This window comes from Triturus cristatus, chromosome 7 (genome assembly GCF_964204655.1).
Source record: "Triturus cristatus chromosome 7, aTriCri1.1, whole genome shotgun sequence".
Lineage (NCBI taxonomy): Eukaryota > Metazoa > Chordata > Amphibia > Caudata > Salamandridae > Triturus > Triturus cristatus.
The window spans coordinates 1,640,520,618-1,640,548,458 of NC_140590.1; the positions used below are offsets into that span (position 1 = coordinate 1,640,520,618).

Below are 27,841 nucleotides of genomic sequence, written 5' to 3' on the forward strand. Positions count from 1 at the left end.
GTACGCTGTCGCTTGGAACAGGTGCTGGCGGGGTTTTGAAAAGTTGGCCAGGGTTGGCAGAGGTTTTTGGTTAAGTGTTGGAAGTTTGTGAGCAGGGGCAGGGAAAGGTAGGCCGGTAGTCTAACTTTCAGGGTAGACGTTTGTTAGTTACAGTTGCAGAAAGGCAGGTATGGGATTTGGGTTCCTATTGTAGCGCATAATTTTTAACTGCAATACAGTGTAATGTTGTTTATGCAAATGGCAGGGGGGGGATCGTAGGGGCAGGAGGTCAGGGGTCAGTTATTTAATGTATAGCAAGGTTTTAGTTTTGTGAGGCAGTTGCCAGGTTTGGAATTTGTTATATGCACCTGTTTCAATAAAGCGGCCTTTTTCACACACAAATTGGTCTCGGTATGGCTTGCCCACCTCCCTCCCAAGTTTCTAAAGTGGCATTTTTACCTTCCATGTTAAGAAGAGACCCATTAGTATTTTTATTTCTAGTTCAAACTAGGTTTACTTCAAGCCCCCATGTTCTCAAGAACCATTGCTTGCAGTTACTGAATATATCCCACAGACATCCCTGTTCTGTTTAGAGTTCACGAGCTCACCAAGTTTGTTTTTATGTGCTGGGGTAATTTTTTTATTTTAAAATAACTTATTACACCCCCCCCAACCCCCTCCCCCTAGAAACATCCCTGCAATATTCATCAGAATCTATGCATCCGAGAAATGTTATTTTCCCCAGGTCTGGCATTAGGAAAGACCTTTTGAATTTTACGGTAATATACTTATAATTATAACATACTTCTACTTATAATGACTTTCAGCCAGACCTCTTCATTCGTTGGTCTGTTGTCCTTGCCATTTTCTTCTGCCCCCCACAGTCAGGGGCAGTGGGTCAACCCACGGGAGCCACCGGCAAACTTCCGTGTAAGTGACCGCGTTCAGCCTTCTTATAAAGAACGCATGCATCCTTTCCTTAAGCGCCAGTGACTAATATGGAAAAGTCTATGTTTTCAGACCAAACCCATTTTAGCTATTTAACAAAAAAAAGATTGACGAGGGTCAGACAGCCAAAGTCAAAGTACATTTATTTCAGTTAATAAAAACCATTACTTTCTCTACATGGAAGCTAGAGTTGGAATGTTAAACATCATTATGCTGATAAAGGAACATCATGTTATTTCAGCCATACTTTCAGATTAAAGTGCAAGGCATTAGTGCAAATTTCGCTAAAAAGTGAAATACAGTAAAATTGTAAAGTAGTACTAGCAGAATCTCCACATCCATATATTCTTGTTTGCTTGGTCAGCAGCAGTAAAGGTACAAATATTTGAGCAAACGTCGGTAGAGAGTGCAAAAGCCGTAAAAGTATACACTAATGGAGATAATATCGTAGTCTCATGTTATTACAGCCATATTCTTCAATTAAAGTGCAAATCTCACTGAAAGTGCAGAGCAGGAAAGCTGTAAACATGACACATGAAAGCCCTACTTCAATATTTTCTTGTTCTCTTAGTCAGATTGGGTAAGGATGGGGATAATAGTGCAAATTTCACTAAAAGTGTATGGCATTAAAATTGTTACCATGTACAGAGTTTCGCCACATCCATATGTTCTTTATAGAGTGAACAATGATACAGCCTCATAACTGTAGCTCGCTTTCTTTATTATGCCTGTTGCGAAATGGTCATTTAGCCTTTCGGTGCCAATGACCTGTCCGCTATTGTATACATTTTATGAAGGCTGCAATTGCTTGAGGAAATTCGCCCTTCAAACAAAACATGAGTGCATGTCGACATGACCTAATACCATGCTGGTTAAAAATTCTCAGCAACAAACCCTTGCATTCAGTTAGCAGCATGGGTCCGATCGAAATGTTAATCAAGCTTTCTTCTTGTAAATGACTAAGTCAGCACTTAGTTGTGGATGGTTTTGGCAGCCATTTAGAACAGTCAATTGTTTGACACAAGCCAAAGCGCAAGTGGTGGGGCTTATTTTTAGGTCAAGCCTGGGCAGCGCACTCACTGCTCTGCGAGGCATGCTGTATTCGAGTATGGAGTTGAAGCTCTGCCCACCCTCCGCCCATATTTTTCATTGGCTTGTGCCATTGTCCTTTGTAAATGCTGGCTTCTGATTCATTAATAGGCTTTTTAGTCCCTCCGCAGTCCTACCTTGTCTTCATTTGTAACCTCCCATGAGTACTTGCCCTTTACTTCTGTTGTTACACAGTATGCCTTATTTAGTCTGTAAGCACTATTTTCTTTAATGAGTTCCTCCTACTGCAGGCTTTCCTGCAACATTCAGCGTTCCATGCGCACTTTCATATGGCCAGGTACTACCTACACCCCCTCCTCCCCACTCAAGACCCATGACAGGAGAGAAGGTTTTGGATGCGGGGGGCGTGACACCCCCCGGCCGTATTTATTATACAAAATTAATAAACATTAATCACAATTACAATATTTACAAAATGGAGCAGCAAATATACTTTACACTGATTACAATTGTTGAGTACAGATATCCGATGGCTAACCTTAACATAACTCTAATACAAAGGTTTTCCTATCCATATCTAAACATATCTTTAATAATCTTTACAATCTTTATTTTCTGCGTACCTAATAAAGCCTACGGCAAGGTCACTAACTGGTGTCATATCCGTATCAATTTCTAACCACGCCCTCCAGCCGGAGTGCGCATATGCAGAGGGCCCGAGGGCCCGTTCACCGTGAGGGTACTTCACCCCCCGGTTACCCCCATACGCTCTGTACCTGATCTCCATAAAGGGGCCCTTGCAGCCGTTGTGCACGTGCGGGATGGCCAATCAGCCTAGAGAAAGCGTGACTCCCTCCTCCCCCGCACCCAACTGCCCTTGGAGTTCTAGGAGAGACCAGTTGTCTCTCCCACTTGGGCGACACCATTCGGGAATGGCGACGCCTTCTAAGGACCTTAAATTTACTGCTCACCAATCATGACCTTACAACCTGACCAACAAAAATACGACGATAGAAGACCTGTGGGTAAACAAATTGTCACTTATACACAACTTTGACAATTATCTTATCCTCCCAAAGCTAAGAATAGCTTAAATATTCCTTGAACCAAACCCCTACAACCTATTTGCTTCTAGGGGATGGTGGGTGGGAAAAGCAAAAGTTACTGCCTCCTAGCGAGGCGTGGGGGCAAGCTGGGGAGTCAGGAACCAAGAGGCAGATTCCTGGGCTCCCCAGCCCTTTATACCCGGAATGGTCAGGCCAGACATACTGGCCGGACGTTTGCCCATCGGCGCGACCCGGAAGTGATTCCAATCACTTCCGGGTCGCGCCCAAGACTGGGCCAATGGGGGTAGGGGGCGCGCCTGCCGTGTCACATAGAGGCACGCCCCCTGCTGTAGCGGAGGGGGCCGGCTCGACCGCCATACTTTTGGCGTGGCCGATGCCGGCCCCGCCATTTTCTATATGGCCAGGTACTACCTACACCCCCTCCTCCCCACTCAAGACCCGTGACAGGAGAGAAGTTTTTGGATGCGGGGGGCGTGACACCCCCCGGCCGTATTTATTATACACAATTAATAAACATTAATCACAATATTTACAAAATGTAGCAGAAAATATACTTTACACTGATTACAATTGATAAGTACGGATATCCGATGGCTAACCTTAACATAACTCTAATACAAAGGTTTTCCTATCCATATCTAAACATATCTTTAATAATCTTTACAATCTATATTTTCTGCGTACCTAATAGAGCATACGGCAAGGTCACTAACTGGTGTCAGATCCTTATCAATTTCTAACCACGCCCTCCAGCCGGAGTGCGCATGCGCAGAGGGCCTGTTCACCGTGAGGGTACTCCCCCCCCCCCGGTTACCCCCGTACGCTCTGTACCTGATCTCCATAAAGGGGCCCTTGCAGCCGTTGTGCACGTGCGGGATGGCCAATCAGCCTAGAGAAAGCATGACTCCCTCCTCCCCCGCACCCAACTGTCCCTGGAGTTCTAGGAGAGACCAGTTGTCCCTCCCACTTGGGCGACACCATTCGGGAATGGCGCCGCCTTCTAAGGACCTTAAATTTACTGCTCACCAATCATGACCTTACCGCCACAGGCTAGCATAGTTGACCGACTATATAGCCCCCCCCCTGTGCTCACTATAAAGGTCATCCCCTGCGACTAAGGCCCCTCAACCATGCCAACATATTCTCCAGGAAAACCTCATTGCCTACTTTGGACAAGTGAACGCCGTCTTTTAGGAAGCACGGTTCGCCCCTAATGCATCCATGGGCGATTGGCTGTAAGTGGGGAGTCCTGAAAAGTCGCTCAATCTTGTTATTTATTCTCCTCGCGGAGTGATTCGTAGCCTTTACAGATTCCTCCCCTCTCCATTGGAATCGGGGTATCATCTGAGACCACCCGATAGTGCAGCCCTGACAAGTCTCGGCTAACCTGCCTATTCCAGTGACTATAGTTTCCACCAACCCTCTTCTTCCCAGTCTTGCAAAATCATTCCCCCCCCCAAGTGTAGTATGATTATATTAGGGGGCGGACCACCTTTCTTTAACAAGTCTAGTATGATACCCCTGAACTGATTAAAATATAGCCCCCCTTTCCCATGGCATGCTATTTCAAAACCTGCCTGCCGTGCTCTGTCCCTATAATCACCTGTAGAGAAAAGGTCAGACAGACGCCTTACATATGAATGGCCTATGATCCAAACTGTCTGTGATCTTTCCTTTAGTGGTGATGATATTCGCTTTGTCAAAAGTTGCTGACGCAGTGCCCTGAGTTTCTCCCCTGCGTGACAGGCTTGAGAAACTGTAATGGAAGCAGAAAAGACATGCATCAGTGCTGTGTGACTCTCTCACTCACAGCATGTGTAGGCGCACATATAGTTTGTAACAATTGGAAACCCATCTGCCTATCCTCTGTACGTCGCTGTTTGGCAGACCCCTGGCCGTTGCTTCAGTGGCAGCCCCTATCCTAAAGGAGTGGGTACCAAAACTGCCTGGATTCTGACCTGACTTCAGAATTGTCATGTCCAACACCCTTTTGAATTGAAAGCGTGTCAGTTGGACCCCATCCGCATGGATCAGGAAAGGCCCCCTTACGTTATGTGGTCTAACTTGCAGGTAGCTCTCAACATGTGATACAGGACAGCATGGGTTACCCTGTGCCCGGTGCAGAACTACCCCATCACCCCGGGCCTCCAGATCGGTCTTGGACTTCTTGATCGATATTAGTAAGGTGTCGGCCGTGACTTTAATGCATTCAAACTGTAGACCGCCGTGTATGTCCAGTTTGATTTGGGCCACTAGTTCCCCAATTCTAAATGCGCTGTAAAAGGCCAACGAACATGCCACTGTGAATAACCGTACTTCCCCTGATGTGTTGCAAATTGTGGGGAGGGCTGCTAGTAGTGCCGTCAGGAGCTCCACCCCAATTGGCTGCCTATTGTCTGGGGCCGACCCCTGGAGGCGTTGCCAACCTTTCAGAGCCTTCCTCACTGTGAAACTGTTAGTGGGATCCCCCCTGCCGCTGATCTGAGCGAAGAAGGAGATCGCCGCCACCTGCCGCTTAGCTGCTGCCGCTGAACGCCCGTTGGTCTTTAAAAAACCTAGGTATGCAATGAGTGCCCCAGTGTCGCGCCACCTCTCAGCCCACCCCACACCCAAGAATGAACAATATTGCCAGAACGCCCCTTCGTATGCTTTCCTGGTCCTGGGTGCTAGGCTGGCTGGCACGAGGTCCGGTAGGTGAGGGCACCAATCTGCCAGAGTCGTTCTGGGAATAGGGTGGCATACTCTGCCGCTGCTGGGGGGTGAGCCCTGAAAACCTGCATCTTAAAGCGAGAAAGTGCATCAGCAGCATGATTAAGGACACCAGGCACATGTTTAGCCCTAAATTGTACATTCAATTTCATGCATGTGAGAACAATCTCCCTCAAGAGGCAGAGAATCATCTTACACCGGGCTGCTTGCTGGTTGATGCATTCAACCACGGTCATGTTGTCTGACCAGAAAAATACTGACTGATTACGCAATTGTTCAGGCCATACAGTCAATGCCACCCAGATGGGGAAGAGCTCCAGGAACCCAATATTACCTGTTAGGCCGTTCTCTACCCACAACGCCGGCCAACGTTGTGCCACCCACTCGGTACCGAGTATGGCGCCAAATCCCTCACTGCCCGCGGCGTCAGTCATTAAACCCAACTCCGCGGAAGCAGTGGGCGGACTGGGCCACACTACTCTGCCATTGAAATCCTGCAGGAATGCCATCCAAATCCGCATGTCTTGCCGAACCTCAGCCGACAGCCTTGTGTGGTGATGTTTTTCCTTGAGGCCCGCCATGGCTTGGGAGATGGATCTGGAGAAAGGTCTAGCCATTGGAATGACCCTTAAAGCAAAGTTCAGTTGCCCTACTGTCTGCTGCAGCTGGTGTAGTGTGACCTTCTGTTTGCCCAAGCATAGCTGTAAAGCAGCTCTGAATTTGTTGACTTTGTCCATGGTTAACCTAAAACACCTCTGAATAGAATCCAGTTCAATGCCCAGGAACTCTATCGTAGATTCCGGGCCAACTGTCATTCCCGGAGCCAAAGGAACCCCCAAAGCCTGCATGAGCGCGCAAAATTCCTGCAGCGCCCACCCACATTCAGGGGAGCCCCGAGTCCCCAGGATAAGAAAGTCATCCAGGTAATGCATGACCCACTGGTGCCCTGTCCTCTGTCTGAAATCCCATTCCAAGAATGAACTGAATTTTCCAAAATATACGCATGAAACAGAGCAGCCCATCGGCATACACATATCCATATGAAAATTTCCTTTAAATTTAAAACCAAGCAGATGATAATCGTCTGGATGTACTGGGAGTAACCGAAAGGCTGATTCTATGTCAGATTTTGCCATCAATGCTCCAGGGCCCAAACCACTGAGGATCTCCACTGCTTGGTCAAAGGACGCGTATTTAACACTGCAGAACTCATCATCAATTGCATCATTCAGAGAATTACCTTTGGGAGCTGCCAAGTTGTGTATTAGTCTGAATTCCCCTTCTACCTTTTTGGGGACTACACCCAACGGGGAGCAGACAAAGTTCTCAACCGGCACAGACTTGAAAGGGCCCGCCACCCTACCCAGGCGCAACTCCTTGGCAGTCTTTGTGGAGACTATACCTGGATTGGTCCGGGCAGAGAGTTGGTTCTGGCACTCAGATGACCCCACATAGTTTGGAGCTGGTATCCTAAAACCATCCCTGAAACCCTCCAACAGAGTTCTTGCCGTAAAGTGACATGGGTATTTGTTGAGCCATGGTGTCAGAGCCGTCACATCAATGAGGGAGCGCGCCTTGAGCGGGGACCCCATCTCACTCCTGTTTCTTCCTACCCTTATCTTTTGATCTTTTGAGGCATTTGGATTCGGGGTGGGATGGGTTGGCGCAAATGGAACACGCGTGCTTGAACCTGCACTGACCCTGTGGTCTGGTGCAAGTCCGCCTGTTGAAATCCCAGCACGTCCCTTTCCTTCCACCATTACTGCTTGAACTAGTGGTGTAGCTTGTGTTACCCTGTGACCGAAAGAGCTGAAAAGGCTGAGCTGACTGCAGGGACTGACTCTTTGTGTTACCATGCCCCTCGCCCCCAAAAACATCCAACCAAGATATTGTGTAAATTAGGTCCCATGACAGGGTTGGGTCGGATGCCTTGGCCACCCTGAAATTTTTGGTAACAAGCCATCTGCGCCTGCAAGTTTGGGAAACGCTCAGCTGTGACTGCCATAAATATTGAAAAGGCTCTAATCCAATTGAGTAAGTTCTCTTCCACCCTATACTTCAGCATCTCACTAGCCCATTCCCTTGGGAGCATATAATCTTTGTTCTTCCTTGACTCCTCCCTCTCCCTTTCGCAGATCAGTAACGAAAACATGTTAATATATTCACCAGCCCAAATTCTGTTTTTTAACTCCAGCGACACATGCCTGCCTAAAAACTCCAGCTCGGAGCTGGTCTCGCCCACGCCAAACATTGGTAATGTTGGCAGTTTACCTGTTACCGTTGTCCCTGGTGCCTCCGGCGGAATCCCTGCTGTCGCACTGGGGACTGACACCCCCTTGTTCTCCAGAGTGGCGGTACCCCCCCTGAAATGACAGGTAACGATGCGACAGGCCCAGCAGTGATCTGTTCCTTGAGCCCTGCATTGAACTCATACACAATTCGCGTTGCTTCTGCTAAAGCATCAGTACCCAACTCTTTTACTCCCACTGCCGGGGCGAGAATGCCTGCCTTCCCCAACCATGGCAAAAATTGCCGCCAGATGTGACACTACATCTTGAGGGACCACCCCCCCTCCGGTGGTGTCCTCCCCACGAGTGTTGGTAAAGGAACGGTGACCGGGGTGGCCGGGACTGGCGCCCCTAGGGGGGCGGGTTGGGGCACTGGGACCACGGGGATCGCTGGTGGCACTGGATGCAGAGGTGGGGTCTGTGGTGCCACTGGTGGTGCAGGTACTGGCGGGGCTGTTGCCGGGACTGGTGACAAAGGGCTCACTGGACCTGGTACTGGGACAGGCAAAGGGGTAGGTGGCACCGGGTCGTTACCTCCTGGGGTCTGGGGAGTGGGTGGAGGTATTCCCTTTGCCACGCGCTTCTTTGTTCTCACCCTTTTAGGGATTGATGGGAAAGCAGCCTTGGGGGGCACATTTGGGTGGATGTATGTCGTTACAACGCACACTTTTACAATGCATGCACTTACAACGCATTTTTTACAACGCAAAATCCATTACAACGCATGACATTACAACGCATGACATTACAACGCATTTTTAAAAACTACCTTTACAACGCATTTCCATTACAACGCATACTACCTTTACAACGCATACCATTACAACACATAATATTAAATTGCATTTAAGGTAAGTATTAGATAGTATAGTGGTAAAAATTACTTTTCTAACTCCAGGGGGTGCAACAGTAGGGTAAGTGTTGGATAGTATAGGGGTAAAAATTACTATTCTAACTCCAGGGGGTGCAACAGTAGGGAAAGTGTTGGATAGTATAGGGGTTAAAATTACTATTCTAACTCCAGGGGGTGCAACAGTAGGGTAAGTGTTGGATAGTATAGGGGTAAAAATTACTATTCTAACTCCAGGGGGTGCAACAGTAGGGTAAGTGTTGGATAGTATAGGGGTAAAAATTACTATTCTAACTCCAGGGGGTGCAACAGGAGGGTAAGTGTTGGATAGTATAGGGGTAAAAATTACTATTCTAACTCCAGGGGGTGCAACAGTAGGGTAAGTGTTGGATAGTATAGGGGTAAAAATTACTATTCTAACTCCAGGGGGTGCAACAGTAGGGTAAGTGTTGGATAGTATAGGGGTAAAAATTACTATTCTAACTCCAGGGGGTGCAACAGTAGGGTAAGTGTTGGATAGTATAGGGGTAAAAATTACTATTCTAACTCCAGGGGGTGCAACAGTAGGGTAAGTGTTGGATAGTATAGGGGTAAAAATTACTATTCTAACTCCAGGGGGTGCAACAGTAGGGTAAGTGTTGGATAGTGTAGGGGTAAAAATTACTATTCTAACTCCAGGGGGTGCAACAGTAGAGTAAGTGTTGGATAGTATAGGGGTAAAAATTACTATTCTAACTCCAGGGGGTGCAACAGTAGGGTAAGTGTTGGATAGTATAGGGGTAAAAATTACTATTCTAACTCCAGGGGGTGCAACAGTAGGGTAAGTGTTGGATAGTATAGGGGTAAAAATTACTATTCTAACTCCAGGAGGTGCAACAGTAGGGTAAGTGTTGGATAGTGTAGTGTAATATTATGCGTTGTAATGGTATGCGTTGTAATGGTAGTATGCGTTGTAATGGAATGCGTTGAAAAGGTAGTTTTTAAAAATGCGTTGTAGTGTCATGCGTTGTAATGTCATGCGTTGTAATGGATTTTGCGTTGTAAAAAATGCGTTGTAAGTGTAGTGCGTTGTAAAAGTTGCGTTGTAAAGGTTGTTCCCCCATTTGGGTGCCTAGCCCTCTCTCCCTCTTGCCCCTCAACTTTCTCCCTGAGGTTAGCAAGATCCTGCCACATCTCAGTCACTTTCCTCATCATATCCTCCATCAGCCTCTCCATACGAGAGCCCTGCTCCCCCCTCTTAGCCTTAATGCAATAGATCCTAATAAAACCACAAAAACGTCCACTAGAACCAACCCTTACCCTAACTCGAGCTTACTGCGATCGCTCCGATGTGCACGGAGGGTACTACACTTAGTGGCCTTTAACCGTGAAGGGAGGGTATTAACAGTGGCGTCACTAGGGTTGGTGTCACCCGGTGCGGGTAACTCATGGTGTCACCCCCTCACGACTTACCGCATGGACCTCCTCCGCTCTGAGTCCACCAGTGGACACAGTTGGCAAATAACGGGACCATACAGAATCCTTAGTAACGTTTGTAAATGTAGGTCCTATATTTACAAAATATGCCTGTTAACAACAGTGTGATAATGACTCATTAATCAGGTTGTACAGTGGGCTACCTGCTAGTCAATAGTTTATTGGAATTTATAATATCATAGGTATGGTACTTTGTACTGGTGTGGTGTTCCCACTATCCAGCAACACAATATATCAGTGGTCGAAGTGGGGGGAAAAAAGTAGGGGAACTGTGGGCGGCGAATCAGAGGGCGGGAATAACCAAAGGATTGGATCAGTGGGCAGAGCCAGAGGTGTGGCCAGAATGCGCAAACATCCCAATTTTTTGTATTTGTTTGGTTTCACTGCCCAGTTTTATCAACCAATGGATACACATGATTATTTGAGGTTATAATGAGTTATTGACAGTAAAACGTATTCACAAAGTGGGATATACTTCTAATCACAGAATGTCCCTAAATACGATAAAAAGCACAAGCCATTTGTCTCCGAGCCATGGAGTTTCTGTCATCAGCACTTCTCCATTTTACTCAACAGCAGTTCAAACATGAATGGCTAAAAATCCTAGTTTGCAAATGTTTTCTAAATAATAATGGCTCTGCCATATTTGCCTCATAATGCAAGATCTGCAGCATGATCTGACCATTTCAACTAATAAATTGTTTGTAGCTCAAACGTATCAAAAGTTAATAAAAAATGTGACTTGTGTTGCTGCGGAGTAGATGACAGTTAATAGCTCACTGTTCTATGTTAGGATTTTAACTTATAAACTGTGAGTAACAAAAGGATCTCTCTGACAAAAGCAGTAGCCCACTGGCCTATTTACATTATGTGCACTTTGTGATCTGCATGGTACATGTTCTTTGCAGCAGGTACATTAACCCTCTGAGCTACCTTTCCATGAGTCAAATCTTCCATTAGACAAAATTCCGATCTCTCTCTAGGAAGAACATTAATCACCAGAGTCATTATGAAATTTTTATTGTTACCGAAAATTGCTGGAGGCCAGGAAGGAGGCAGCAAGCGCTTTTAAAACCATAATAGACTTGCAAAAATGATGCCTCCACCTAAAGTCAGCACCTGGTGCGGTCACACCGGTTGCATCGCCCTAGAGCTGGCCCTTCTCAAGGGTCCTGTGATCTCAGTAACAGGGTCACTGTTGTTCTAGGGTTTGCTGCTTCATAGGCCTGCCCGCAAGACTGGAGGTGAACTTCAGTATGAATAGTGGTGGACAAGCCTTGAAGGTTAACCTACACTTGTCATGCTAGGGTGCACCTGCTGGTGCTACGACACCAGGGATTCTAATGTCTTGCGAAGCCTTCTAAGGTCTAGCATGAGATAGTGCTCTCTCAGGAGAGTGGTCTGGTGGACTGGTTATTAAGGCTGAACCTCGTTCCCCAGTTCCAAATTCAGCAGCACTGGCCATAGTGCCACATCCTCTCCCCCACTGAACATCATACTGCCCCACTGAGAAAATCTCAGACTGCCTTCAACTACAACCCAATTGTTGCCAGCTATAAACACCTGGATGCGGCTCAATTTAAATTACGCACTGGGCAAGAGCAATATGTGGCCTACAAGTAACAAGCATTTACAATGCAATGGTCTCGGCATTGGTAAAGTTAGAGCTATTGGCATTGCTCATGACATTATTTTTGTTTATGTTTTTGTTTTTAAAACATTTAAAGAAATGGCATTGTTATTTACAATGTCAATAGCTTAATCACTCTCAAATGCGAGACCTATTGCATTTGCACCCACACACAGAGCCACCTACACACACACTGATTAAGCTATTGACATGGTAAATAACAATGCCGTTTCTTTACATGTTTTAAAAACAAAAACATAAACAAATGAGCAATGCCAATAGCTCTAACTTTAACAACACCGAGACCGTTGCATTGGAAATGCTTGTTAGGACAAGGGCATTGGATATCTCTGAGATAGTGGAGGCTCAGGGGCCTCTCATCTCATGTTTAAGGGGGCACCGCCATTTTGCGGCATGCCACTGAATGTACGGAAGAGCTGCCTTGGTGTGATTCGGCCTGGCGGAGCCCTCTTTCACAGAGCATCAGAGCTGTACATCAAACAGGCCTTTCATTTTCCACACTCTGCTGTGTCCTACCTTACAGCTGCGCAGCAGTCTGATGCAGCCCTTCGTGCAGCACTTCTGCGGTGCCACCCTGGGGTGCTGGAATGAGAGACCTTGGTTTCCATTCCCCTGCCATACACCACGCCCAAATCGCCCCTTCTCACCCTTCAGGCTCAGTCATGTTGACTGCTGCAAAAAGAACAATTGATGGACCGAATGCTGAATGCCAAACATTCACCTCGAATACAGAGATCTGGGCCTAAATACATTCTTTTTTTGCCTACCATGCAATTCCAATTCTTTGACAGTCATGAATATGCAAATCATCTCCGTTAATCTAGTTTAGTTTGTTTTTTTGTTGACAGGAGCTCTCCTGTTTCTTTCCTGGGTGCTATACAACTCCTCCCAAAGACAACCAGGCCGAAAAATGTGAGCCCGCATGACATATATAAAAATACCTAATGATATGAAATAGATTGCATATATAGGTTTCAGGCGAGAGGGTGCGGTGGGCGGTTGGATCTAATTTACCCAGATTGACTAAAAGCCTGATTAGAACCCAGGTGCCAAAATCAGCAGTTTAGTCAATAAACACAACTCCTCTCGAGTCCCGAGGTGATTTAGCCGCATGCATTCTGGGAATTGTAGTCTTGGCCTAAGTCAAAGAGATAACAGTACAAAACTACAAGGAGTACCAAACGTGCCAGGGAATGAAAAAGATCGTCAGCTTTCCCTTCCGAGGGTAGAAGAGTTCCCCGAGTCCCTCCATTACAAATGCCTCGAGGTTATAAAATCCACTAGTTCTTAGGATTCTGCTAATGTGGGGGGGGGGGGGGGCGATGTCTCAGCGACATAACACTCACCTCACACATCTGAAGGGCAGAGCGGCAGAGACTGAACCCTGGCAAGGCAACCCCCCTTTTCTGAGGGGCTCCTTTAAAATACAGACACGTAAACTCTTTTTGAAATAAATGAAGGAGTAAGGCAGAAATGCTACCCCACACCATGAAGGAGCGGAACAATCTACATGCTAAACTGACAGAGGTAGTCGCTGTCTTCATCAGTCAGTAAAAGTTTTTAGAAAAAATTGAGATATGAGCACACAAACAAGTAAGAAGGCTTAGAATTGTTTGACCAAATTTACTTCAAATATTATATGGGGCAATCTATCCAATGGCTTACAACTCTAAAGTGGGCCAAGAGGCCATTTAAATAGGTTGGTTTTGCGCTATAAAATGCTTCATTAGATTAAACATTAAAATAATTGTGCTTTACCTTAACGTAAAAATATTTAAGTGCAAATGGTTAATCATGCTAGGTACATAGTTAAAGGTGACGGGTTCTTGAGATGTTGGGCAGTGCGTGTTGTAAATACTCACCCCTGTATCATTAGAAAGCAATGCGTTGCAACCGTTGATTCTGTAGTCGTTATTACATAACCACAAACTTCTAAACAGTGAAACAGCAGATCCACGTATCACTGCAAACAGTTAATTTGTCTTTGCTCTTGAAATAAACTCTTTCGCGCGCTCCTTTGTTCGCTCAGTTCGTGTAAACTGTATTAAGTAAAGAGGTGGCATTCTTAGGTAAATCGTGATAACAATGGCTCAGAGTCTCTTTCATGTCGGCGCCCTTCTGCTCCCACCAGTTATCAGGCCCGAAGGCGTAGTCATAAAATATAATTTGCATTGTCACTGTAGTTTGCTTTCTTTGTCTTTTTTTTTTCCAATCCTCTTTTTTGCCCCCCACAAAACTGAAATCCTAGACCCCATAAATACCTTGCACGGTCCCCTTTTTAACTGTCAGGTAATTACACACAGTTCCTTGATAATTTAACCCGTCAAAGGTTGTCTCATTACTTTGTTCCTTTGGGTAGCGTCTCCCGCTTTGTGTCTGATGAACACTAAACAGGGCCGATATTAACTGTCAATTAATTACACACCATTTCTCTTCACTATTTACCCGATGAAATGGGCAGGTAGGCCGCATCCCTGCCATCTCAATCACTGTCTCCCCGACAAAGGAACCAATAAAGATGAGTCACTCGGAGTCACCCGGTGTCTGGTGCGCAGAGCCGCCCATTCCTAATTGCCCTTAGAGACGGCTGATAATACAAACTTTGTATTGAAAATCAGCCTAATGAGCGCCATGCTGGGTAGGGAGATCACATGTCAGAGCAGTTTGCAAATGCTCGGGGGCAAACAACGCCTGTTATCCTTTAAGAGCTGAGAAACTTACTGCAAGTCTAGGGTCCGGATTCCGGCAGAGACAGGCGCGCAGCAGGAGACCGCGGGCTCCTGTGAAATGGCGCTGCCCGTCGCTCTCACCCACGGCCCGCACTGTCTCTGAATGGTCAGTGAGAAAAAAGCCCTCGAGGTCTATCTAATATGGCGTACAAAGAGAGCTTAACCATGTAAAGTATGCTTGCAGAAGAACTCCATTAAAGAGTTTTTTTTGGGTGCAACATTGGAGGGAAGGGGGCAGCTGTGTGCAGCCTTCGTACAGACCTGCAAGAGCCGTAACGCGCATCTGAGATGGCGTCTCGGAGACGAGCAGACAAAGAGCCGCTGTGGCATATGCTGCTCCGGGAACAGGCGCACTCGGAATGCCTGTGCTCGTCATCACCCCTACCTATTGCCACCCCCCTCACACACAATCTGTCGGTTTGATTTCACCAGGCGCTCAAGAGGACACTTTCTCTTGCCCAAACACAAGCTCCTTATAGCGGCCCAGATATACGAGGGGGACACTGATTGCTTTATTTTACTACCCATCCAGCAGTCAGAAGGCCCTTTGTCCTTGCTTGCACTAGGGCCCAGGGTACCCTAGCTACACCACAAATGTCGAGTATTATTTACCAGCCATGGTCTTCTATTCAGCAGCCAAAGCATTGTGGGAATGGTAGTTCTGGTTTATCTCAACATGCTGCCCCATATCAAATGGAGCCATTGGTTAACATTAGATGGGGGCTAGAGATTCCTGCCAGCTGCAGGGCACAGCTGGCGGCTGACCAGGCACACAGAGCCGGCCAGGGAACAGCAGCTTTCTGTCCCCGCCTCGGCTTCCAATAGTGAACCCTTGTGAACTGACATCCAGCTGAGCTGGGGGCTGTGGGGCGAGGGAGTGGGAGGGAGCGCTGAAATTTATTTCCCGACGTTTCTGGGAATGATGGAGGGGGTAGAAATATCAGACCAAGCAACTGAGGAGGGCATTTGATTAATTTTTGTGCTGGGTAACTGTTTTTAATGTGCTAATGTAGCGCAAAAAAGTCTTGGCTTTTCATCATTGACCACCGAATAATTAACAGAGACGAGGATGAAAGCGGAGCCTGGAAGCTCGTGACTGGCCCCTCTTACCGCAGAGTATTAAGACACAGAGGTGGGGGGTGAGACAGCGAGTGAGGGGGGGCAAGAGTAGAAAAGAGAAGGGGAGGGGAGTGAGAGGGATAGGAAAATAAGTGAGCGTGACAGAGAGATAAAGTTAGAAAGGGAGAAAAGACGACAACCAGGTAAGGGAAGAGAAGGGAAGAAGAGACTGCTAAAGAGCGAAAATAGGGGGACGGGCAGAGAGGTACACCAAGCAAGGAATGAGACAGAGGAAACGAGGGCGAGCACGAAGTGCAGAGGAAGGAGGGAGGGAGCAAGCGGAGCTAAGAAAAGGGGGGAGGGGGGTGGGTGGAATAGCGGAAGGAAGAAATGTGAGCCAAAAAGGAGAGATTTATGGAAGCAATATGTGTACGCTTTCATCACGACTTTCATGTGTCTGAAAGCATGCTGCCTGGGAGCGCGTGAGCTCATGTGCGGCTTTACAATGCGCATACTGAAACTTGTTAAAACAAATGAAGAGCAAAAGGCAACGGGCACAGCGCAGATAACGGGAGAAACTTCAAAGGCAGGAGAGGGGCTCATTAGCATACTCGACAGCTTCATGCGTGTCTGGCGAGGGGGGAAGGAGGAGAGGCAGGATGCACTATTGAAATGTGCTTCCCCAAGGCGGGCCGCGTGCACAATCAGGCGAGCTTTGACAAATCCTCTAGGTGGGACCTTTTAGCTGTGCCGTGACCGGGAGTTGTGTTGGGGGAGGGGGGGGGAAGACCTAACCACTGAAGGATAAGAAAGTTATCCGATTAGAAGCCTGAACAAGCCGAGGGCACCGGAAGACACCACCGCCTTTCTCCAAGGCAGAGTAGAAATGCCTCGGAGAAACGCAGTGTCCTTTTCGGATTCGGGGGCGTGTTTGTCTTTTCTCTCCTCCAGCCATTGGCTGGAGGAGAGAATGAGACTTTCTTTAAAAAACACGCCCCCCGATCCGAAAAGGACGGGGCTACAACGGAGTGACTGGACCTCTTCTCCAGTGGCTGGCCTGCATTTAAGAGGCCAGCCAATGGAGAACAGGAGAGAAGAGGGGCGGGAGCAAGCCCCTCTTCTAAAAGTCACTCAAAGTCATTAAATCTCGCGAGCGAGACTGCGCAAGCGCAGCCTTCGCTAGCCGAGACCTAAAAAGTGACAGCATCCTGGAAAAAGCAAACAATCATAGGGAATGCAAAATTTTGCAAACCATGTGAAATGTAAGCAGGAACAGCATGCTTACCTTAACGCTTTTACACTCACTGTTCAGAAATCAGTGAGTGCTTTTGCCTGAAAAGTTAAGGACATGACAACAGGGCCCTGAATGGACCAATTTCAATGACCATTGCTTATATCCTTACAAAACGTAAGCAGTATGGTAAAAAAAGACAACATCCCTAGATGCAGAGCAGCAGTACAAACTTTGTTTTTCAATCCTCACATTGCAGTACCTCCAGGATTGGTGCACTAGTTCCAAGCCCTGGGAAAGCAAGGCCAAGACAACAAAAATAGCGCTTCACTGGCAAACTCTGTAAAAGTGGCGCTAATGTGTTTGGGTGTGTATAAAATCAATCTAGCCAGTTTGCTACCACTCTGTCTTACTTTATTTAGTTATTTATTTTGCATATCTTTAAACTTTTATTCCTGATGCTGCACTTTGGAATTAAATGTCAGAAAAATACGACATTGATTTTCCAGCAAAAGTGATTTTCTTTTTTGGATCCATTTCACAGGGGAGTAAATGAAAGAAAGGAGAGGAAAGAGAGTGAGAACCCCATCTTGCAGCCACTGTCTTCAGTAAGAGAAGAACTGCCGGGCTAGCAGGCGAGAGGCCTCAGATTGTACACAGAGCTGCTGTGCCTGAAAGTCGTCTTCGCAGGCCTCCCGACAGCTCAAAAGATGGGCCCACAACTCGGTGATTAGAGGCAGGCAACCTCGCTCCGTGCTGCCTTCGCCCTCCCCCTGCGCCCTCCTGGGTGTCACCCCATGTGAGGGTGTGACCCGGTGCGGTTCGCACCCCCTGCACCCCCATAGTGACGCTGCTGGGTATTAAGATGAAATGAGTTAACAGGCTAAACAGGCTGAAATTGCATAAAAAACACCCCAAAATACTGAGGCCCCACACAAAATAAGGCCCAAGGCAACGTGTTAGAAGTTCAAACTCACTCAACAAAGCCAATAATTGCCCTCCCCCCCAGTTAGGATGCTTCTCACGTGCCCCACAAAGCAAGCAACGTTTTATGAAGTTGAATACAGCAAATACTTGCCCCTAAAACTGATTTTAGTGTGCTCCCATGTGTTCAAATGATCACACATTCATATGGCATATGGTACCAACCCCTCATTTGTCAATGGACGCTGCTGTCAATAGTTCGCCGCGTGCACGCTACTCTTGTAGGACGCGCGGTGAGGTACCCAAACAGACTGTAAACCGGGTCCTGAAACAATATGTTGATGGCAGAGAAATTCCCCCAGCGCTACTATTTTTGGACGCGCGGTGAGGAACCAGACCGGACTACAATGTAGATGCCCCCTTCCTGCGTGCACATAAATCACAACTTAAACGCACGGTGAAAACATCCCAACGTAACGCGCCTGATCAAATACTTTTGCACAGTGCAAAAACCGGAAGGGTGCGTGCCGTTACAAGGACCTGCACGACCCCAAACCGGGTACCTGACCAGGGAGCTCATGCCCCTCCGCCTCCGTACGTAACAAAGCAGCCTCGCTGAGCCCGCGGCTCCCTCCGTTTGAATCGCCTGGATTCCGCCGATGTCCGGGGGAGTTCAGCAGCAGTCAACGGCCTACTCCTTCTTCCGGCTTCCTCTGGTGAATTCGGCCGTGTCCAGCAGCAGTCGACGGCCCACCCCTTCTTCCGGCTTCCTCTGGTGAATTCGGCCGATGTCCGATGTCCGTCTTCGCCACCGCTGACCACGACCTGAAAAAACAAAGCAAAAGCAAAAGTTACCGCCTCCTAGTGAGGCGTGGGGGCAAGCTGGGGAGTCAGGAACCAAGAGGCAGATTCCTGGGCTCCCCAGCCCTTTTTACTTGGGATGGTCCGGCCAGACATTCTGGCCGGACATTTGCCCATCGGCGCGACCCGGAAGTGATTCCAATCACTTCCGGGTCGCGCCCAAGACCGGGCCAATGGGGGTAGGGGCGTGCCTGCCGCATCACATAGGTGCACGAGAGGCACGCCCCCTGCTGTAGCGGAGGGGGCCGGCTCGACCGCCATACTTTTGGCGTGGCCGATGCCGGCCCTGCCGTTCTACTTTCCAAGCAGCCTGGGACAGTGGCGGCCGCTTCTTTGAAAAGAAATAGGTCCTTCATTTACAAGAGTTTCAGCTATTGGCATTGTGAATGACAATGCCTTTTACTTATGTGTTAATGATCAAAACAGATAAATAAAAGGTATTGTCATTTACAATGCCAATACCTTTAACTCTTGCAAATGCGGGACCTATTGCATGGCAAATGCTTGTTTCATTAATCTGCCCTTTCTTTAATACATTGTCTTTCTCTTCTTTCACTTCCTTTCCTTCCTGCCTGTTTCCCTTCTTCCTTTGTCTATCATGTCTTTCTTCCATATTTTTCTTCTTTGCTATTCCATTGTTTTAAAGTTTAACTTCTGTTTTTTCCTTCTTCCAATTTACATTTCTTTATTCCTTTCTTATTTATTTTTACTGTCCTTTACCTTTGTTTCTTTTTTCTTTCTCCTTATCCACCTGTCTTTTCTACTCTTTCTCATTCTTTACATCATTCTTTCTTTCTTTTCATTTGTTAGTTTTATTTACTTCTTTCAATCCCGTTTCCTTTTTTAACCATCTTCTTTTCCTTTTTTTCAATCTTATGCCATTTCTTCTTTCTCTTTCTCCCACTCTCACTCAATTATCTTCTCCGTGTTGTTTTCCCCCTGTCTCACAGCTTAGCCATGTTCTTTCCTACAATATTTATTAGTTTCTAGCTTCTATCTTATGCCCTGGGGTCGCAAAGTAAACTGGAGACATCAAGAGCCAGTTATTCTGACTCCAGCTGAAGCTTCACTACACCCTTGAGGGGAATAACCATACAGAACCTTTTCTGAATGTTATTCCTGAGATTCCAGGGACAAATCTGCTGGCATTTCCTTCCTACTCTGAGCAAGGGGACGACGACCGGTGAGGATGGGGGTTGTGGTGCACGGTTCGGGGGGCCAGGAAAGGCCAGAGCATGGTTGGGAAGGAGATGCAGGGGTCAGTTATGGTCCTGGCACTGCTCCTGCCCCTGTCCTTGCAGCAGGGTCAAGTGCCTGCAGGCCTGCACTTATCTTTAATGCTGCCAGTGTCTAGTGGGTGTATGTAGCGCCTAACAAAACAACACTTAAATTATCTGATGACGTCCAAATCGGGTTTCTTTAGACAGCAAGGCAGTCTAGAAATAGGTTAGAGTTCTTAGCTAGAGAGTTCCCCTAGAATGTAAGACACATACAATCTGTGTAAGCTGATGACATTTAAATGTGGCCGAGTTCAGATGCCTGACCTGAAATATATCAAGTTAGGAAGTCAAGTGTGGGGACCAAGACCAACTGTTCCAGAAAGTGATTTGCTGAGAGGTCTCAATCAAAATTTAGAAAAATAAAGGGCACATTGGGGCATTTACATCACATTTTGTCGAAGAAATTGGAATAAAAACACAGTTCTCAAGGGGAACTAACTACAGATTCAATTTCTTGTAAGTGTGCTTCTTATTTTTAAAGCCAGTACAAATTATGTTATTACAAACCAACATCACTTTTTGAAAAAAATACCCATTCCAGTAATGTAAGGCACATCTATATTTGATTTCGTATATGAGACAAAATCATTAATATTGTTATGTTATTGTTACATTATGCAGATTTGTAGAGCGCACTATCAACCGGGAGGATGTCCTGCTGCTGAGCAGGCGTGAGTCTAGCCGCACCTCGGGCCTAGTGAGAGTACTCAAAAAGCCAGGTCTTTTGCTTCTTGTGGAATTCAAGAAGCGAGAAGGAGGTTCTTATGTGGAGTGGCGGGTCGTTCCATGCTTTAGGAGTGATGTAGGAGCAGGCGCAGCCACCAGATCTTCCATATGTGTGGGATAGGTGCAAGTAGCAGTCCCGAGGAGCGGAGGTGTCTGGAAGGTTTGTGAACGCAGATGCGATTGTTGAGGTATGCTGGATCGCAGTTATGTAGTGCCCTGAAAGAGTGGGGGATTGCTTTCAAAGCGACTCAAACCCAAATCACCAGCATGAATTTCTTCACCAGGTGAGAGTGAGAATTTGCTGACACTCTTTGTGAAGGGATACTCTAATACATATTGACTTCTGCATGGGGACATAGCTCGCCTCCATGATCACAATGGCTTTACTTTTCCATATTCTGCAGTTTTTACACAAAAAAACGAAGTAGCTACTTGATCAATTAGACAGCTGCTGGTAAAGAACAACTGACAAATGTTGCCTGCTGCCACCAGGAAGGGAAAGGGCAGAGTGAATATATACATGATCTGTGTCAGACACAGGGGCGTAACACAGGTTCCTGCAATCCCTGCGGCACGGGAGTGGGGGGATGGGTGGGAACCCACCAAGGCCCGCAACACTTCAGGAGGCACCCCATTCATTGCAAGGCACTGAATATCTGTGGGATATGGAAACTTGGGGGGCCCCTCAATCGCGTTCTGTGGGGGGGGGCATCATTTTGCGTTACGCCACTGGTCAGACATTGATTTTAAGCCTGTCCAAAATAGACTGTATATATTCAGACTGAAACTTGCATTTGCAGCAAATTATGAAAGAAATAAGCACCCACAAGCCTTCCTACATAGTGCTCCATGCCACAGCTCAGTTTTTTCTCAGCAGTTGGGTGCAAATACTGTGGCAGCAATGGCAGTCATTGTGAGGTGGCGCAAGGGTGGGAGGGGTGAGTAGAAATGCAGTTGGGCACGGGCCGCCACCTAGCCTCACCCCAGTGAGGCCTCTGTGCTATAGACCAAAAATGCTTCTGGCAACAATATGCATGCCCTTCTACAAGAAGAAAGTAATGAGATTAGATTGTACTCATGAACGAGTGTGTGGTGCAAACCAATGTAACAATTAATATGCAGACAGGTTCTTAGGAGGAAAGTTTCCTTTCCAAAGTGTTGCTGTTCAACCACACACAATTATGGATACCGAGTGATCATTGGCGATTGGCCCTTATGGTGATGGGTAGAGGTGAAAATGCAAGAGGCTGAAAACTGGAACTTGCACTGGCTCTAGCTCTCAGTTTCCTGCTTCAGTGTCTGATGAGGGAGGGATTTGTGTGTCTGCCCCAAGGGTCTTTCCAGGACGGGCATTTGAACCAATCCGACACAGAAAGCTCAAGGTAGGTTCAAATAAAATCTCTCAAATTTGTGTATGTATGAGAGTGCTAGAATGTGTGAGAGTGTGTGTGTGGTTGCACTTGTGTTTCTGAGAGTATAATGAATGACAGAGTAATTGCGGAAGTTAGTGAGTGAGAGTGGTTGAAACTGAATGAGAGAAAATTATTGAAGTAAGTGTGAATACGTGAGACTGAAAGTGAGTAATAGCAAACGTTGGTGACAGTGAGAGTGAGTAATAATGCATGAGAATGAATGAGAGGGTGAGGGACTAAGTGTGAGTGAATGTGCAAGTTTGAAGGAGAATGTGAGGGAGTGAGTAGATGTATGATTGAGCAAGAATGTGTGTGTGATAGTGTTACATGTGACAAGTCTGCACTTTACCCTCACATACTGGAAGTAAGTCTTGAAAGTATACCAGGGGCAAAATTTCAGTAGTTGAATATTTGAGGTAAGTCTTTGTAAAAGAGGCACCCATGGCGAAATGCTGGTTTTGGAACGCTAAAGGTATAAGGGATACACAAGATAAATGTTTGGCATTATGGAGTATGGCAGGCATCAATGACATAATACTGTCCTGTGCACACTACGGGTATATTTTGACATATCAGTCAATGTGAGAAATTGGGTTGTTGGTTGACTGGGGTGTGAACCCTGGTCAAGCGGTAACTACAATCCTTGTCAGGGTGAGGCACAAGCCAGCCCTAAATTAACCTGTGCTCAACCATCTGGTAGCTTGGCACAGCGTGTTCAGGCTTAACTTGGAGACAAGGCGTAAAGTATTTGTGCAACACTTCAAACAGTAATAAATTGAAAAACACCGCACACAAAAGATCCCACAGCAAGTTAAAAATAGAGCTTATTTTAATAAATAAAACAAGACCAAAATGAGAAAAACTCAATCAGTAGAACTGGAGATATGAGATTTTTAAGATTTTAGGGAAAATAGCACCAAAAAATTACAAAGAGCCATCTTTGGATAGCTGGCCTCACCAGACCAGAGCAAAGTCACAAGTTCAGGCCAACCGAGATGAAGCACGGGTTAGGCCCAGGTAGGCAAGCAGAATAAAGTACCTTAAATCCTGGTTTGCAGAGCGTTGCTAAGATCCACGTCAAAGATGCATTGTGCAGCCGAAGCAATGTGTTGGTTCCGAGGCTACGATTAGAGGGCCTATGTTGTCGTCGAGGAACCCATTGGTGGAGCTTGTAATGTGAAGTCCAGCCTCAATGATGCGACATGCAGCGGGGGGATGCGTCAGTTCCGAGGAGCTTTGAGAATGCAATGCGGAGTCCGGCTTGTTGTTGAGGATGTCATCAATGAGGGATGTGAGGGCCTGTACTGAGGAAGCACCACGTTGCAGCAGTTCCGATGGGGTTGTTAAGGTGGTGCAGGTCTTTGCGACGAGTCCAATGCATGCAGCAGTGGCGATGTATCAGCTCTGCTCGGGTTTGCGCTGCGTATCAGAGGAGACATGTCGGTTCTGCTGGGTCCACAGAGGCTGGCAGAGCACCTTAAGCCCACTTCCAAGGGTTCAAGACTGGGATGGCACCACTTGGCAGAGTAGACTCACAGATGGCTGAGTCCAGGTGTTGGTGCAAGGTTCATGGAAGCCTGTTGTGTCCCTGAAGCTTTAGAGCAGGAGGCCAGCCAACTAGCCGTTGGATGTTCTGACTCTGGGTTCTGGGTTCAAGTGGTGCAGGTCCCGCCCTTCTCACTCAGGGAAGAAGGCAGCAGGTCAGCCCAGCAGGGCAGCAGTCCTTCAGAGCAGCAGTCCAGCAGAGTGGTAGTTATTTCAGCAGCACAGCAGTCCTTCTTTCTAACAGAATATCCACAGGTCCAGATCTGTACTGAAGAGTTGGTGTCTGAGGTACAGTATTTATGCCCAGAAGTGCCTTTGAAGTGATGAGAAGCTTCTAGAGGTATGCCATTGACGTGCACTGGTCGCCTGCCTTCCTGGCCCTGGCTGTACACTAACTACAGGAGGCATGCAGCCCTTTGTGTGAAGACAGGATACAGCCTATACAAGTGTAGGTAGGGCTGGGTCCAGCTCCTCCCTCCCATCCTGCCAGTGATGGCCCATCCAGTCACACCAAAGACCCCACTGTATTTGGCTGTCTAGGAGTATTACACAAAGCCCAACAGTCAACTACACCCAGTCATGTGACTCAGAGACAGGCTGCAGGCACAAAATAGCTAAGGCAAACTTTCTTAAAGTGGTATTTTCAAAATTGTAATTTAATATCCAACTCAACCATGAGTTCGAATTTTTTTATTCCAATTCCAGAGATACCAAACATGAACTTTTTACCTATTCCCATTTGGAAATAACACATACAAAATGTAATAAGGTAAATCTAACCTTATCCTATGGGAAAGGTAGGCCTTGCATTAGTGAAAAACAAATGTAAGAGTTTTTCACTACAAGGACATGTAAAACTTAAAAGTGCATGCCCTACTTTTTAAATACATTGCACCCTGCCCTCTGGGCTGACCAGGGCCTATCCTAGGAGTGACTTGTATGTTTTAAAAAGGAAGGTTTGGCCTGGCCAAAGGTTTACTTTGCCAGGTCAAAAAGACCGTTTAAACCTGCACACATACAGGCTGCAATTGCAGGCCTGAGATGTGTTAAGAGTGCTACGTACGTGGGTGGCACAATCAGTGTTGCAGGCCCACTAGTGACATTTAATTTACAGGCCCTGGGCACAGGTGGTGCCACTTTACTGGAGACTTACAAGTAAATTTAATATGCTAATTGTATATAAGACAATGTACCATGTTTTAAGGAGAGAGCACAAGCACTTTAGCCCTGGTTAGCAGTAGTAGAGTGTGCAGAGTCCTAAGGCGAGCAAAAAACAAAGTCAGCTAAAACAGGAGGTCTGAAAGCAAAAAGTTATGGGAAAAACCATGCCAATGATGTTCTATCAGTCTGCCCCAGGTCATCTTTCACAGGACGGACACTCCAGGTTAGTCCTTGTGTCAAGCTTTAATTGCAGATTTATAGTTTCACTTGAACCTTTGCCTCTGCATGCCCTTATTGGGAGTTTGTAGGATGCATATATTTAGAAGAGAAAACAAGTTCTTAAATAATCTGACTCTGTTTGATTCATTTTAGGGATTTTACTTTAATAAGCTCATTTCTTTCCATTTTTGAATTGAAGCCATAATTATTCCTTTGTTGAGGTTTGCTTGAGCCTCATTTAGCAAATGACCTGGATACCTTGTGTAAACCCACCTCCCTGCTCGCGTCTTACTAATGGCTGTTCAAAAAACATGCTTGGTCTCACATGTGGTTGTCCCTTCCTCCGTCTTTTGAGATATGCCAGCCTCTCAGTTAATCTCTTGATTTCCCACACAGGCCAGTCCATTGCTGAGGGAGACATGTAGACTCAAGCTTGCAGTGTTTGTCCTCCATGAGGACACAACCCAGCCCTGACTTTCATTTGTGTCTCTCTTTATTTCTTCCAGAATACATGGCTATGACTTTGAAGCCTAAAGCGGAGCCCAACGTAGACCATAGGCCGCAGGTCTATACCAGGTGAGGCCATACACTACCTGAAAGGAGGTTGGAGATCTAAACGGTCCCACCAGAAGGTATATGATGAAATAATGTCTCCAATTATTGATTATCACATTGACAGTATGGGCCGGATCATGAATGGCCTGGATTTCCGGCACCAGGTTTTCCCAGTAACAGCTTGGCTTCACATTAAAATTGCATGGGGCGTTGACTGCAACAGCAATAAAGCATCATCCATCTCAAAGCCCTTGCTAAGCTTTTTCTGACAAAATTATTCTGCCATTCCCTCTCCTGCGCTCCCAGACCCCTCCCTCCAACCCAACGTAACATTAAGTCATGGCTCCCATTCACCACCTGCTCCAACACATGACGAGACCATGCATTTTGACGAGTTAAAGTAACCTTTTGCTAATATTTCATTACCAACACATCATATACAATTGTGTTTTGTTCCTATATAGTCTATGAGTTTGACAAAACACATTTTTGTTAATGGTGACTTCCCTAAACAACTTGTAATAATTGTATTGCTGGATTTGTCTATATGATTTAGAAAAAATATATGGTTATCAATTTCTAGGGTTATCACTATCAGAAACCTAGACCACAGAGCACTATCAAAACCTCATTCCTCTCTGTGGTTGGAGGATATATAGAACTGTACACACTTTTATTTTCAGAAGGATACTAGCAGACGTTAAATGTTAGAAAGGGGTGTAGTGTTAGGTGGAGTGTTTGGGGGTGTGGCACCCCTCAAATAAATGCATTCTTGGCTTTGTAGATGAGTCTGGGGGCCCTGAGTCAGGTCTGCTATCTCTGTGTTGGGTTTTCTTATCCTGAGCCATGAATGAAAGACAAGAATGAAAGACAAGACAGTGACCTTTGATGTAAAATGGAGGAAGAGACTGAGATATCCATCTGGTGGCTGAATTTTAAAATGTGAAACCAGACAAACCGGAATCAATACCAGCCTCCCCGGATGACTAAATTGTGTGATCCTAGGCAAATATTTTATTTTACAGAGCCTCATTTTTTTCACTATCACATATGAGTGCACTTGTAAATATTTGAGTTCAGAGTGTGCTCTTTACTAGCACCTCTTATATTTGATTTAGTAAACTGGTTTAGTAGATATTACCTCATCTATAGCAGTTACTCCATCTGTAATAAGAATCTAGAACACATTTAGGGTTTACATGTCTACTCTTAGTTCACTAATGGCACTGCTTTTGGGGTGCGGGATCCATTAATTTTTCTAAAGACTTTCCCTTTTAATTAATATCTGTCAATGCAGTGATATAATCTGATGTATTCTGGTGAAATACTTCCGCATATTCAATAATTACACTGTTTTTAATTTTGTTTTCATAGCTAGGCTTGTGCACAAACTCCTAAAGTGAAGCTCACCTGCTCGTCTCTGGCTCAGCTCACCCTGTTCATTTACCTGTGCACCCTCCTCTATTTGCATTGGGCTATCAGGCACTTCAGAAAATTATTTGTAAAAAGTGAGGCCTAGAAACATAGTCCCCTGCCCACATGCACTGATTTGATGACTCCACCAGCAAGGCTTTGTGTAGCAAAGATGAAGAAGTGTGCCTGCAGTGAAAATACATTTGAAATAAGCGATCCCAGGCCAGGAACTCCAGGCTGGTGTGATATATGTGACCATAGTCATGAGTTCCCAGGGAGAACTACCAAACCCAGATAGGACAAACATGGGTGTAGTTTCAGCGGGGATCTTCTGAGTGTGTCAAAATAGTTTCTCCTGGTACCCTATGTTTTAACGCACCTTCTCATTGAAAACAGAAGGAGCACATACTAAGTCGGACAGTTGCTCACTTGCGTGCGTTGCATCATGGTCCATTCCGCCATTACATAGCAAAGACAATGAAATACAGTGAATGTGAACCCCTCCACCCTGCAGCCCACTGCTTTTTTAGTTGGGAAATGTAGGATTCACATTCACTGAATTCCATTGACTATGCTATGTAATGGTGGAATGGACCATGATGCAACGCGCGCACTTATGCAACAGTCCGACTGAATATGTGATGCTTTTGATTTCAATGGGAAGCCGCGTTAAGATGTAGAGTATCAGGAGGAGAAACAATTTTTTCA

At 46.3% G+C, this 27,841-nt stretch overlaps 1 protein-coding gene across 1 annotated transcript in view; it reads left to right on the forward strand.

Moving 5' to 3' along the window:
* The window catches only part of LOC146812608 (uncharacterized), a 180,231-nt gene that overhangs the window by 128,946 nt on the left and 23,444 nt on the right, over positions 1-27,841 (forward strand). Inside the window, exon 4 of the mRNA XM_085614610.1 lies at positions 25,672-25,741. Within this exon, the coding sequence (XP_085470736.1) occupies positions 25,672-25,741 (70 nt within the window). The remainder of the gene's footprint in view (positions 1-25,671; positions 25,742-27,841) is intronic.